A 15451-nucleotide genomic window follows, 5' to 3' on the forward strand; every position below is an offset into this window, starting at 1 on the left:
TGCAGTGTAAGAATACACAGAGAAATGCTAAAATGGTAATATTCAATGCCTGGCTATCACTGCTTTATTATGACATTTAATAATCCTGCATGTAGTTGGCTCGTTTTAACAGAAGGTGACATTTCCTTCATCACCAATAAATAAAATACATTCCTCTTTAAAATTAGGTACTTTCTTAATCTAGGGTCCTTAAAGCAGTGAGGGGACAGACACTGCTGTACTGTGCCTCAGTAAGCTGATTCCCTATGGGTCTCTCCTAGTGGATTTCACAGCAATTTCCAAAATAAGGCAACTTATTTTCAAGAGGGATGTTCAGACCTAATCCCTGCTGAATTTTTGTAACTTGTGGTTTTGTATAGTTTGATAAATGTCGGTTCTGTAAGATCTTAGAAAACAGATGTTTATTTAAAAAGATGACTAACAATGGAGGGGCTTGTGGTAGCAGAGATTATTTATGTACAATCTTACCTCATGTTTCTCTTGTCTGCAGAGTGTGACCTAACTGAAGTAAGAGTTCTCCTCACTGACCTTTCTGTAGGAACAATTATTTAATGGGTCTTTGAACTCATTTGCACTAAGGACACCAATTATTTTAGCCGGTGGTGTTAAGGTTACCCGAGTGAGGGATTCTCACCAGCGTTAAAGGCTGCTGAATTGCTACCAGAAAGCAAACATATTTGGAGACAAGATGCGCGCAAAAATGAGGAAAAGGACAGAAACAAAAAACTAAGTCGTAGACGAAATAGCTGGAAAGGTTTTTGTCAGCGCTGCCGGTCGTGGCAGTAAGCTGGCAGAAGCATGTATTTGCCAGGCAGGTTTTCAGAGCTGTATCGTGCTGCCGTGTCCCCGCTGGCGCCCGAAGGCCCCGCAGCGGGCAGACCTGCCCGGCGGGCATTTCCTGCGCGGCCGGCTCTGCCCTCGGGCCGCTCCGCAGCGGGCGGTGCCCCAGCCGGCCGCCCTCCCCTGAGAGCCAGGCTCGGCCCCCGGGCCGCCCGCCCCTCGCCCCGCCTTTCCGCCGCGGGGGGCCGGGCCGGGCCGGGCTGCCTGTGCCGCCGGACCGCCGCCATGTTGTGCCGCTTCGCCCGGGCGGGCAGGTGAGGGCCGCGCCGCGGGGCTGCCGCGTCGGCCGCGGCTCCGCGAGGTGCGGCGGGGGCCGGGCCGGCCTCGCCCGCCGCCTCCGAGAGGTGGCGGGAGGGGAGGAGGAGGAGGAGGAGGCGGTGGGGCTGCCCCCTGCGCGGCTCCCCGCCATTTCGCGGGGAGGGAGGTCGCGCTGCTGCCCGCTGCCCCGCGGCGCCGGCCCGGGTGGCGGCGCGGCCGGCGGGCCGTCCTTCCCCCCGCGCGGGCTCTGCCTCCGCCGAGGGCCTGGCGTGGTCTGGCGTGGTGCTGCCAGATCCTCTCGCCTCGCGAGCCAGGGCCGCCCCTCTCGGCCGCTCCGAACAGCCCCGAGGGTTTTGCTCTTATTTTGCCTCTGGTTTATGCCAAGGTCACGGAAAGGTCTTCGAGCGCTGACCTTCCCCCGAGCCCAGCGGCTCTCCCCTCCCCTCGGGCACTGCCGTGGCTCCGGGCGAGCGCGGGCTGTTACGGTGGGGAAGGGTAACGAGGAGCTGCCCGCTTTTCCCAGCCGGGCGCGGCGGCTGCCCTGTCGCGGCGCGGTGTGGTTTCCTGGTGCCCAGCACGGGGGCAGGGAGGAGAGGTTCGGTCCTGGGAGTTCGCCGACGGGTTTTCAGCCTTTTTATGTCCCAGCACAGGGACCTTGCAGATAAGGAGGGAAGGACACTTCAGGGACATCTTGGCTTCTGTTGGGTGAAACTGAATGTCAGCGTGTTACTGCTGGCTTTCCATTCCTAGGCCCAGCGCAGCTTTGTATGACTGTGCTGGCTTGAGAAGCGGCAGCTTTACATTGTGAAGCCCTGTATCTGGGACCTTTATGTGAATTAATCTTCGCAATTAAGCAATTAAGATGGAAATTTGACCTATTTACCAGATATATCACCCTGTATACTTAAAACAGCTGATCGTAATGGTCACGGTTTTGGTCTATTTTAGCAGTAAAGCTGAAGGATTGAGTAAGACTGCTTCCTTCTGTTTTTTCTCTTGCAGAAGTGGTGCCAAGTTGATAGCGCCATTGGGATGCTTGGTCTCTAGGCAGAAGCACACTCTTCCTGACTTGCCTTACGACTATGGTGCTCTGGAGCCTCATATTAATGCAGAAATCATGCAGCTGCACCACAGCAAACATCATGCCACCTACGTGAACAACCTGAACGTTGCTGAGGAGAAATACAAAGAGGCACTGGCAAAAGGTCAGTATACCCAGAGTCAACAGATGAGACAGAGGCTAGTTGATCTAAATGGTATAGGAGAAAAAAGTATGGAGATCCCTTTGTTCCAGGGGAAACAGTTTCTTTTACAGATTTTGGATTATGTAATTGAAGCTCCCTTTTTTCTCTGAATTTGATTGTTGTGGATTTTTTCTGTATTTATATTAGTAACCTGAATCAAAGACTTGAGTCAGTAGGAAACTGCAGTCATTTTACTAAGCAAATACTTTGTAATGGAAGATTAGTAATAAATCTGCCAAATTTGTGCACCTTGATCGTTTTAACATCAGATGCTCTGCTGATTCTTGTGAAATAGTCGTGTGCAAATGAAGCTAAGACAAATGTATGGTTAATGTATACAGCACCAAACTGAGCTCACGAGTCTGGGGCACCTTTGTGCTGCCTGTCTTGGGTGTACTTAATTGTCTTCTGGGGCTGTGTTGAGGAGTGCGGTGAGCTTGAGCAAAGGCCAGGGACTCTGTACAAATAAATTACAAGATTCTTCTGCTGAAACTTGTTACTTATTTCCCATTGTCTTTTCCAGTGCCAATTTCAACAGAACTGATATGATGGCACCACAGATACTGTGTTCTAAGGTCACTGGTCAAATGCCATCTGTGGTTCCTAGTGGTCTTGGGGAAGAGGTTCCTATAAGGAATGGTGGAATAAACAGTGATAAAAACAGACATTTAATACATCCTTGGTTATTTTTGGATTTCTGGCTTGTGTTATGTTGTATGTTCTGGATGAACTAGAAGAGGTCATTAGGGCATGCAAAATTCAAGGAAAATATCATGAAGATGCCACGTGAGTGAGTACAGGAGGTGTCTTATCTTTCACTTGATACCTGAATTCAACAAATACTGTTTGTAGGAACAGTAGTTTGGATGCTTCGTTGCAGTCCTGTACCCATCTGGTTTTGTTGATGCAGAGATCACATTAGTTACAGACTGTTTTTTAACTTAAAGATATTTTTGTGAATTGGCAAAATATTAAACTGTGTTGCATGTGAAAGTGAATTTGTGTGGGGATGACATTATTCTGAAGAAAAGTTTGTAGAAAACTGTTCAGTTTCTACATCTTAAGGAAACTCTTCACTGTATTTTTTTCTAGCAAAATCAAAAAGCCATAGGTGTGTGATTGAGCATTGCTGTAACCCCTTTTAGCAAAGCATTGAATTCTGTATATTTGGGAGATTTGTGAGTCATATTGGAGCAGCTTCATCCAGGTGTTTTTTATTTGTTGAAGCTTACCAAGGCTGTTGTAGTTTCTGAAGGATGTGAGGAAGTATGCACCATCCCTGGAGGTATTTAAAAGACATGCAGATGTGGCAGTTAGGGCCATGGTTTAGTGGTGGACTTGGCAGTGTTAGGTTAAAGGCTGGACTTGATCTTAAAGGTCTTTTCCAACCTAAATGATTCTGTGGTTCTATTAGGATGAGATGCTGAGAGCCTGGAATCCCTTATTTAAACCTTAGTAACAGGTGTGCTAGTGCTTGACGGCTTGTGTTCAGGTGTGTTAAGAGGACTCATTTATTGCTATAGAAAGACTTCTACTGCTCTTTTTGAGAATGGAGGAAACAGCTGCCCTTGCTGATTCCGAATTGGAGAATGTATTGAGTGGTGGAAAAAGCTTCAAAGTGTTTCAATTCTTTTAAAAGCCAAAATAGCATTCAAAATACTGTAGAAATAGTGCAACGCCATTTAGAGGCACAAGGCACCAGTGAATTCTTTTAAGCAATATGGCATGTTGTAGAGAAGGATGAAGTACAGGGCTGTCTGATCTTGATTTCAGATGCAGGGTTGTCATGTGGAGCAAAATAATCTGTCACTATCTCCACATTCCTCCACAAAAAACCAAAATTAAACAAAAAATAGGAGGGAGAAGAACATTTTGTGTATGTGCTTACAGTACTCTACTTTCTCTGAAGCACAAACTTCACTATAAATTGTTTAAGAAGCTTAAAAAATGGTAGTTTGCAAATCAGAGGGCTAATGGGTGAACAGTGTTTTTTAAAGTGGTAATACTGAGCAATATACAAGTGCTGGATCCTTAGAGTTTTCTGGAGGTACTAGTTGCTTTATTCTGCTGTAGAAGGGCAATAGATCTTACATGTGTAGTGTGGATTGTCTGATAGGTGCCATATTGGCAGATTACATACCATTACAGGCTAAGAAAAGGTCAAAGATAAAGAAATCTTCACGTAGTTCGTCAGTGACTATCTAAAATACCGGTAACAGTAACAAACCTTGTCTTTTCCATAGGCCAGTAAGATTTTGGAGATGGATGGAGGCCTAGTGGCAACTTAGTGACTAGTGTGGTGATTATAAAGTTTTTATTTATCTGTGTATTTTTATCTCCTGTCTCCTCAGGTGATGTTACAACTCAGGTGTCACTTCAGCCTGCACTGAAATTCAATGGTGGGGGTCATATCAATCACACCATCTTTTGGACAAACCTTTCTCCTAGTGGAGGAGGAGAGCCTAAAGGTTAGTGTTTGTTACAGTGGTTTATTGCATCAGTTTTAATTGACCAGTAGATATGATGATCTTTTCTCCCCTTGAAAGGGTCTAAAGGATCTTATTTTTTGGAGTTAATTTGCCTTTCAGTATGAGAGTTATCACAATTCTGAGGAATTCAGGGTTTTTTGAATGCAAGCCTATAATATAAAAAGCTAGCCCGGTGCTAAGTATTTTTAATTTCTAAAGCTGATTATGTGTACACTGCCAAATACTTGACTATTGCCATATGTAAGGAAAGGCTGGATGTGGCATTTGGTGCCATGGTCTAGCCGATGTGGTGGTGTTGGTCATAGGCTGGACTTGATGATCCTGAAGGTCTTTTCCAGCCTTGGTGATTCTGTGATATTGTCCTTTCCCTCTTAATACGAGAAAATAGTTGTACAAAGCGGTGATAATTAAGTTGCCATATATGTACTTGGTTCACAGAAAGGGAAGAATTGTGCTGCAGACCACTTAACCTAGTGGCATAAATGTTCCGATTTGAATAGAAATAGGTAAGCAGTGGAAGCCTAAATCAAGAATTCCCCTTGGGGAGGACAGAGAAATGATTGTCTACAAGTGACCTGCAGTTGAAGGTAAAGGCCCTGTAATACAGATCTCATAAAAGCTGTTGAGAGAAACTTGAGGGATTTTGAATGAGGTTTCTATGCCTCATAGTTTAACCTCAGCAAGCAACTAAGCCTCACACAGATGCTCACTTACTCCCCGCGGGTGGGATGGGGGAGGGAATCAGGAAGGTGACTGTGAGAAAACTCATGGATTGAGATAAAGACAGTTTAAAGCAAAAGCCGTGTGCTTGAGAAAAGCAAAGCAAGGAATTCATTCACTGCTTCCCACGGGCCGGCATGTATTCCACCATGTCCAGGACTCCAGGGCTCTGTCACATGTAACAGTTACTTGGGAAGACAAACACGATCACTCTGAACATCCCCTCTTCCTTTTTCCCATAGCTTTAGATACTGAACATGAGGTATGAAATATCCCTTTGATTAATTGAGATCAGCTGCCCCAGCTCTGTGTGTGTGTCCCCATCTTCTTGTGCACCCCCAGCCTACTTGCTGGTGGGATAGTGTGAGAAGCAGAAAAGGCATTTGCTCTGTGTGAGCACTGCTCAGCAATGGAAACATCTCTGCATTATCAACACTTGTTTTCAGCACAAATCCAAACATAGCCCCGTTCCAGCTACTGTGAAGAATATTAACTCTATCCCAGCCAAACCCCACAAATTCTATCCGTAAATTGGCAGGCTTCAGACACTTCATACTTCAGTTCATTGTTCGTAGGTGACATCTGCTTGTGATCTTTGACTCTCACAGAAGTACAAAGATGCTCTGAAGATGATCTAGTTAAGACTAGAGCATAAAGCTTTGAAGCTTCAAAGCTGAAATTTCAACAAATACTTCTGGTATCAGTCCCTTTCTGATAGAGTTTGTTTTCAGATGATGTTCTCAGAAAAGATGCTTTAAAGCCTTTATTTTTGTCTCCCAGTTTCTATGAAGTTTCTTTGAAAGTCAGTAGGCCTAAAATGTCGTATTTCATATTCAACTGAACGGTTCAAGGCTTTTGTGCACTTTGTGCATTTCAAGATGCACCTGTAGCTATCACCAAGAGATTTTCAGTACCATCTAGGTGAAGAAATGAAGAATTCTCCAACACTGTACTGTATGAAGTATTCTTACACATGCTAATTAAAAAGGAATGTAGACACCTTCAGGTTTTGAGCAAACACTTAAATATCTGAAAACCAAAAATGTGCTAGGGTGTAGGGAAAAGGAAGTAGTTTGGCAGTGCATTGTTACAGTAAACCTAGTTTATGTTCCCTTTTTCACAACACAGGTTAGCTTAACTGTACAAAAAAGAAGGGATCTAATCACAGAGCCTACTTATCAAATAGACCATTTAGCTGTAGAAGCAGATGTAAATCTAAACTCCAAATGAAGTGGTTAAACAACTCTTACTATGTGTAGGTTCATTATAGTGATACCAGAGATGTCCAAATGCATATTTGTACACAAATCACAGCCACTTAGTGTTGTCCTTTTAGATATGCAAACAAGCGCTTTACCTTCTTTCCTGGTCATCCTTTGTGGTGTTCCCTTTCTTCTTAGTTAAAAACATAAACACGAGCGTCCTATTGATAGCACCCTGACTGTGTCTTTGAGGATTTTTGACTACTGCGTTAATTTCTTTCCAGTTTGCTTGCCCTCTTCAGCAGGTTGGGACAGAACTGTTAATGATGCAGTTACTCTGTCTAGACACTTCCTTCCCACAGAACCCAAATTTTTCAACTTATCTTTCGTTCTATTTCCAGGTGATATCTAGGAATTGAAATATGTTAAGTACCTGACAATCTCTTATCTTTCTGTGTTTTTTTTTAAAGGAGAATTGATGGAAGCCATCAAACGTGACTTTGGTTCCTTTGCAAACTTCAAGGAGAAGCTGACAGCTGTATCAGTTGGTGTTCAAGGATCAGGCTGGGGGTGGCTTGGCTATAACAAAGAGCAAGGACGCCTACAAATAGCAGCTTGTGCAAATCAGGACCCTTTGCAAGGAACAACAGGTTAGGTTTCTGTCCTTCCCCTCTACTTCTTGGGGATTCTCCGGATATTTCGTAGACAAGTGTATGAGATCTGTAAAGATGTTTGTGGACAAATGCTGAGCAGAATTGTTGGATAAATAAGGCTGAAAAACTGAATAACACTAGAAGTGTAGGAGTGAAAAACAGTTGCCATTTTTAAAAGAGCATTTGTAAAGCAGAACTTAAAAACTGAAGAGCAGTAGGGTTTAAAGCCAGTCTAGTCAAAGGGTAAATAGATGAGGCATATTGTGAAAATGCTCTCTCTTAGACAGCTTAGTTTCAGGGTGTTGGTCTCTTCCAAGTAACAAGTGGCAAGACAAAATGGCCTCAAGTTGTGCCAGGGGAGGTTTAGATGGGATGTTACAAAAAATTTCTTCATCAAAAGGGTTGACAGGCACTGGAATGAGGCTGTCCAGGGAAGTGGTTGAGTCACTATCCCTGAAGGTATTTAAAAGATGTATAGATGTGATGCTTAGGGACACAGTTTAGTGCTAGACTTGGCAGTGCTAGGGGTAAATTTCATCCCTCCTCCCCATGAAACCTCCCAATTAAAAATTTAGTGAGAAGGATATATTGGCACAAAACCAACGAAAGTAGTTAGAAAATTAGGAATTTGTGATTAAAATTTTGGAAGCAAATTGCACAGCAAGAGACTCCTTCATGGTGTAACTTCTCATAAAAATGCTTGCATAACTGTACAAAAAATGTAAACTTTTCAAAAATTACTTTCTCTCATTTCATTTATGCCTTCAAGGCAGTTCTAGAGTATTCATAGGTGCTTATTTGAATCAGTTCTTTTGGTTTAGGCAGTATGGGTATGTGTGGAGAGCAAACAATTCTGTAAAATACTGCAGTGAGCACCTATGTGCTGGAGAGCTCTTTGTCTCCCTGCAGACAATGATTCAGAAATTGGGTACAGCTTTGGGATGCAATGTAAGACTGTACACATAAGGTGTGTAATTTATCCTCCTTTATTTTTTACAGGCCTCATTCCTTTGCTAGGAATCGATGTATGGGAACATGCTTATTATCTTCAATATAAAAATGTTCGACCTGATTATTTGAAAGCCATCTGGAATGTGATCAACTGGGAGAATGTATCTTCAAGATATGCAACTTGCAAAAAATAGAGTGGAATTGTTACACAGACTACTAAAATGTCACGAGTTCTACTCTGATACCACTCTTGTAGTAGTACATGTGGCTTACAAGTGAATTGCTCTACTGCAGAAAACACTTAGCTCATCCAACAAAAGCATTTAATAATCAAGCAAATTGTCTGCTTGTTTAATTCTGTGAGAGATACTTACTTAGATTTTTGAAGCTTTAAACTGTTGTGCAACAGAGAGACACTTTAAATAATCCTTTCCATTGCATATAAAATCGTAGATCACCTTGTTGAAGCTTATTGAGGTAATGGATTTCCTTGTTGCACTAAAATACCTAAGTGAAAAGATATATTTCATGTTGCTATAAACAAATAAATGTCAAAAGAAGAATCTTCTGTAACTGTCTATCTATAAGAGACTAATTTTTAATAATAGCTTCCATTGTGACGTCTCCCATTGTGATGTTGCCAATTGTGACGTCACCAGTTGTGAAGTTATGATGTCGCCCATTATCACATCTCCCATTGTGACATCACCCATTATGATGTCTCTCTTTCTGACATTTCCCTTTATGACGTATCTGATTATGATGTCTCCTTTTATGACTTACTTCTTTATGACTTCTCCCATTATGGCGTCACCCATTATGATGTCACCCATAATGGGTGATGACGTAATGGGTGACGTCATAAAGGGAGATGTAAAAAACAGAGGCTTCATAATGGGAGATGTCATAATGAGCAACATCATAAAGGGAGAAGTCATCATGGTAGACATCATAAAGCAAGACGTCATAAAGGAAGACATCATAATCAGACATGTGGTAAAGGGAAATGGGAGACATCAGAATGGAAGACGTCATAATGGGTGACATAAAGGGAGACTTCAGAGTTGGCCATGTCAAAAAGGGAGGTGTCATAATGGGAGACATAATAAATGGGCACTTCATAGTGGGAGATATAATGAGTGACATCAAAAACAGAGATGTCATAATGGTAGACATCATAAGGCAAGATGTTATAAAGTGATGTCATAATCAGACATGTCATAAAGGGAGATGTCATAATGAGTGACATCATAATGGAAAATATCATAATGGGAGATGTCACAACGGAAAACGTCATAATGGGCGACATCATAACCTGAGACTTCATAATGAGCAACATCATAAAGGGAGACATCATAATAGGTGACATAATGGAACATGTCATAATGGGAGATGTCATAATCGGACATGTAATAAAAGGAAATGTCATAATGGGAGATGTTGTAATGGGAGATATAAAGGGAAGTGTCATAATGGGTGACATCATAATGGGAGACGTCATAATGGGTGACATCATAAAGGGAGACATAATGGGCAACATCATAATGGATGACATCATAATGGGTGACATCATAATGAGCGATGTCATAAAGGGAGATGTCATGGGTGACATAACAGCATCATAAAGAGAGATTTCTTAATTGATGATGTCGTAATGGGTGACATCATAAAGGGAGACTTCATAATGGGAGACATCATAAAGAAATATGTCATAAAGGGAGACGTCATAATGGGTGACATCATAAAAAGAGACGTCATAATGGGTGACATAATAAAAAGAGACGTCATAATGGGTGACATAATAATGGAAGAGGTCAGAATGGGAGAAGTCGTAATGGAAGACCTAATAAAGGGAGACATCAAAATGGGTGACGTCACAATGGAAGATGAAATAAAGGGAGACATCGTAATGAGAGATGATGTAATGGACAATGTCATAAAGGGAGACGTAATAAATGAAGAATTCATAATGGGAGATGTCATATTGGGCGACATCATAAAGGGAGAAGTCATAATGGTAGATGTCATAAAGCAAGATGTCATAAAGGGAGATGTCATAATCAGACATGTCCTAAACGGAAATATAAATAATACAAAGGGACATGTCATAACAGGCATTGTTAATGGCTGACATCATAGAGGGAGACTTCATAATGGGTGACATCATACTTGGCAATATCATAAAGGGAGACATCATAATGAGTGACATCATAAAGGGAGATGCCATAACTGGAGATGTCGTAATGGGAGACCTACCTAATAAAGGGAGACATCAAGATGGGTGATGTCACAATGGAAGATGAAACAGGGATCCGTCATCAAGGGAGACATCATAACGAGATGTGCTAAAGGGAGAGGTTATAAATAGAAATTTCATATTGGGAGGTGTCATAATGGCAGGTGTCATAAAGGGAGAAGTCATAATGGTAGATGGCTGGCCCCTCCATCTTGCTCTGGGAACAGGAGAGAGCTTTAGGTGTCTGTACTGAAATAAAAGAACACATGCTTTTCCCCTCCAGCTCTACCTTCCACCTCACAATTATTTATTTCACCTTTATCCAGAGTGTGTATTAAAAGTAGTTGTAAACCCCAAACACTGCAGAAAATGCCGTGACTCAGCTTGTGAGCTGGCAGGCTCTTGCAGACCTATTTAAACCTCTTTATTTACACAAGACCTTCTTGTCTTTGTTGTGCGTTCAAGGATTGGGTTCTCTCTAGTGTAGCGAAATAGGTTTCCAACGCTGCTGTGCCATTCTGCTGGTATTTTATGTGCCTGTTGCATTGACCTTGCACAAGTTCATCATTGCACAAGTATAAAGCAAGAGTTGTGTTTGCAGTCGTGTCTAGTACCATGCAGATAAAATACTGGTAACTCAGTACGCTTAACCTGCCTTTTCCTTAAAGTGCTTTCTGCTTAATTATTAAAAATAATGCCCATCATAGCTGGTTTTATGCCTTTGATTCAAAAGCAGAGCTGCTCTGCGGGTCCGTGTTAGGTGTGCGTGTTTGCGGAGCTGAAGCTGCTCCCGTCCCAGAGAGGCAGAGCTCTGCGTCCCCCACTAGGTGGGGGTGTGGATCCGCTCTGCGCTGCTGCCAGTAGCACTTCCCAGGGGCCATGTCCAAGAGGCAGGTTAAGAAGCAGTCTGTGTGCTCTCGCTACACAGGAGAGGAGCTCTTTAAGCTGTCGCTTCTATTTTCTAAATAATCAGTTAGCACTGAAGCTGCCTGTCAATATGTGGAGAGAAGGGAACTCTGCTGGAGAGAAGACAGTTGATTTTGATACATACACTCAAATAGAGGTCTTGCTATAATTATAGCCAGGCAGGCAGAGGCTGAAGGATGGTACTCCTAATTAAAATAAAGATGCTTCTAGGATTCCCACCTGGTGCCTCATCAGGCTCTAGCTGTGTCTGTGTAGGGACATACAAAGTTTTCCAACTATAATTGTGCTGCTTCCCTCGTCCATTCTTGGTTTTGCCACCTTTTTTTTCTGTGGAGGAACCAAGTCTCAACTTCCCTGGCTTCTCTCTTCTGCTGAGGTCCTTTACTGAAGACCATCACCTTTAGGGCGAGCTCTGCAGTGCTTTAGTTCCTTATACCTGGGTTCCTTCCCACATGCTGCTCCATAATTACTGCATCTTAAGGGCTTGTCCTTAATGCTACTGGCAACAGAGCTGTAGCTATAACAAGTCAGGTTTAGAAGCAAGTAGCATGGTCATTCAGCCATTTTTAGCAATGAGCTTTGCAACACAGGCAGTATCAGAAAACTACTCCAAAGGATTATTTTTTCCTTATTTTTGGAGAATAGGTTAGAAGTTTTCACACTGTTATTGCAAAGACCAGGGCACATCGGAGGTCTGTAAACCTGTAAGGAGAAGGAACGTGTCAATTTAATTGTCATTATTTGAACATAATGCTATGATTCTGATAAGTGCTGAATCACTGTATTTCAGTATTTGGTATTGACAGGAGTGGGTAATATTGCAACTTCTGTTATGCCTCTAGAAATTTGGTCCTGAGGTAGCTAAAAGCAAGGGCTTCCAGCCTGCAGGAATTTTGAAATTTGGCTGTGGTCAAAACTGGCCAGAATTTAAAACTTGTCAGTGTTTCCAGGAATCCAGAAGCTCCCCAGGCCCTACAGCTGCCGAGGAAGTATGATGTTCTTGTCTGTCAGGGCAGCTGTCATGGGCTTCGAGCCTCAGGCTTCTCCTAAGGTCATTCAGAGCTGTTTCAAAACAGAGCATTTTGGGCTCACGAAAGTAGTGTTTCAGAAACCTCTCCCTCTCTGTCTCTCTGTGTATCTGTCTTCTGACTAAATGATTAATGGAGATGTTTCCAGTCACTCTTAGCCCTTAAGTTGAATTCTGTTCATTAGGAGGCTGTAGGAAGGAGAGGAAACGCAGTCTTTGAAATGATGCATTATTGTACTGTCTTCAACTTCTCCCTCCCCTAAGAGATGGAAACAAACCTGGCCAGTCTGCCCCCCTGGCGGAGAAGACCTTAGCTCTTGGGTCCTCTGAGTGTGTGAGTTCATTTCCCAAGATGCTGAGATAAATTATCATAAGACTCCATTTACCCTTTTCTTTCACCTGGGCTCCCCCCCCCTACATAAGATTTCAAGCCGTTCAAAAGACCTTGGGTTTAATTTTAATAAATGGTGCTGATGTTTACAGGGAATAAATGTTCATGTATTTCTGCTTATTTTTCTTATGAAAGAATAAGAATCCCAAAACTAAAACTCTCACCTGGATTTTTTGTGGATGGAGAAATATTATTTCAGAGAGTTAAGTGTAGGGCTTGATGATTTTTTGCATAACTCAATAGAATGAGAACAATGAACTGGAATTAGCCTGTCTGAGAGTCATAAGCTCCAGTGGGAGTTTTCCTCTTGCCTTCATGAGATCCAGGTCAGTTAAAAGCACTTCCGAGCCAGGACTGATGCTTTTCTGGATTATCTAGTTGGGAATGGGAGTTGTTCCTGGATCTGATTTCATCCTAAACATAACTTGTAGCAGTTAAGTGGTGGTTGTTGTCATCCATCTGCTGAGACTCATTGCTGTCCTAAATGCATTCTTTATGGCTGGTGTGGGACTTTGCAACACACGTTGTGTGTGTGTGTCAAAGCTGTGTTTAGTATGGGAGAAAGCAGAGGATATTAAATGGAACTGCATGGTTTTGTTCTACATGGGGCTGTCTGGCATAAATACTGTAGGATGGCGTTCTGGTTTGGTTTGGTGGGTTTTTTGGTAGTGGGGGAAGGGCCCCAGGGATGGCTCCAGTAAGAAGCTGAGCAGCTCCCTCTGCTCCAAGCCCAGCCAAGGAGCCATTAAAGGGACAATGGATGCGCCTCTGCGATTAACATACGCAAGAACCACCTGAGCAGAGAAGGTGTGGTGGAGGAGAGCAGTGCTGGGGAAGGAGAGTGGTGCTGGTGGTTGGTGAGGAAGAAGGGGAAGAAGGTGCCCAAGCAGAAAGTTCCCTGCAACCCATGGTGAGATGGCAGCTGTCCCCCTGCACTCGTGGAGGAACGTGGTGGGACATTCCCTGAAGGCGCCAGGAGGGGTGAACTTGGCCAGTGGACTTGGATTTTGTGGCCAGTGGATTTGCTGCCTGTGGACTCTGATTGTGCAGCTTTGGAAGACCCCAGTGACAGGGCAGTTTGTTCTCAAAGCAGAACGTGACTCTGGGAGAAGCTCAGGCTGGAGCAGCTCCAGACCTCGTGGGAAGGACTCATGAAGGAGAGGTTTGTGGAGGACTCTCTCCCATGGGAGGGACCCCATGGGGAAGCAGAAAAGGACTGTAAGGACAGAAAAGGCACAGCAAGAACCACCAGCCTGTGAACTGACCCTAAACCCCATCCCCTGTCCCCTTGTGCTGCTGGGGTGAAGGAGGGAGAGAAACCAGGAACAAAGTGATTTGGGCCCGGGAAGAAGGGAGGGATGGGGGTAACATATGCAAGCACTTCTCTTTGTGTTGTGTGTGTCCTGTGTGTGTTTGATTAGTGTGAAATTAAATTATTATTTTTTCCCCAAGTTGAGTCTGTTTTGCCCGGGATGTTGATCGGTGAAGAACCCTCCTTGTCCTTTGTCTTGACCCATGAGCTTTGTCCTCCTCATCCCAGAGTGTGTGTGTGTGTGGGGGGGGGCGGTTTGAGTGATCGGCCATGTGGCTGTTCCTTTGTTGTTGTGTTGTCCCAAACCACGAGAGATGGATAAAGTGTGGGCTGGTGATTAGGGTTTAGTCCTGAAATTTGTCCTTGAAAGTCACATCTGCATCTACTGATTTTAGGCAGACCTGCCCAGATTTCTCTCCAGTGAGCACTGTTGTCAGCTTCATTAGAAATAAGTGTGTGTTTCTGTGGCCTCAGAGAAGTATCTGAGGAGATGGCTCACATTGAGATCTAGGACTGTTCCATCAAAACCCTCTTTCCTTTGCCTGAGCCCTTTGCATCATCAACTGGTGTGTCACAGCACTGCAGCAATCTTCCTGCAGTGTTTCCTGTAATTCATCCAAAGAATGAACTGTAGGGCAGTTATGCATGGGTAGGAAAGAGCAAAGCTGTCCATGGCCTGCTGAGAATCTGTCCCTGTGTGCTGCACCCAGGAGCATACACAGATCCAGCTTCAGAGGGATTCTGTGGGCTGCACTCCTGGCCTGGTCCCACTGTCAAGAGAGTGATATGGAGAAGTCCTAATCTGGCTGCTGCTCACTTGAAGCTTCTTGCAGAATCTAATCTGGACCTGACATCTGAAAATCCTAGTTGTGCTGTCCAATTACGGATCCCTAGGGATTACAGTTTTGAAGGGGCTAATAATGTGCATATGGCTAAACTTGCAATGTGATCATGAGTTTATCTCTGTGTGTGTCATTCTGCTAGCGTCTTCTGTTTGGAGAAAAAATGGCAGAAAAACCATCTGGTTATGCTCAGTCTTGCGATCCAACATCTGGCTGCCAGACTCGAGAGGCTGTGTAATCACTGCTCCTGTGGTTTCCATGCTTGGATTCTCAGCTACAACTGAGCATTGGACATCGTGGCACAGCGTGAGCTGACAATATGTTGGAAGGACAGAAGGTGTCCACCATTAGACCTCTTT

The 15451-nt window shown here is 43.7% G+C and overlaps 1 protein-coding gene across 1 annotated transcript; it reads left to right on the top strand.

Annotated features, from left to right (window-relative positions):
• Positions 1-987: 987 nt before the first annotated feature.
• On the top strand, positions 988-8920 carry SOD2 (superoxide dismutase 2). Its single transcript, XM_051614246.1, has 5 exons — positions 988-1094; positions 2101-2303; positions 4694-4810; positions 7224-7403; positions 8406-8920. The coding sequence occupies exons 1-5, from the start codon at positions 1066-1068 to the stop codon at positions 8549-8551; spliced, it is 675 nt and encodes a 224-aa protein (XP_051470206.1). The 5' UTR covers positions 988-1065; the 3' UTR covers positions 8552-8920.
• The last annotated feature ends 6531 nt before the right edge of the window (positions 8921-15451 follow it).

Source organism: Apus apus, chromosome 3 (assembly GCF_020740795.1).
Source record: "Apus apus isolate bApuApu2 chromosome 3, bApuApu2.pri.cur, whole genome shotgun sequence".
Classification (NCBI taxonomy): Eukaryota; Metazoa; Chordata; class Aves; order Apodiformes; family Apodidae; genus Apus; species Apus apus.

Excerpts from the sequence above, each read along its gene's own strand:
- SOD2 (XM_051614246.1), top strand. The coding sequence starts at position 1,066 with ATGTTGTGCCGCTTCGCCCGGGCGGGCAG. Across the intron at positions 2,304-4,693 it reads CAAAGAGGCACTGGCAAAAG|GTGATGTTACAACTCAGGTG; the intron begins GTCAGTATACCC and ends CTGTCTCCTCAG. Across the intron at positions 7,404-8,405 it reads CCCTTTGCAAGGAACAACAG|GCCTCATTCCTTTGCTAGGA; the intron begins GTTAGGTTTCTG and ends TATTTTTTACAG.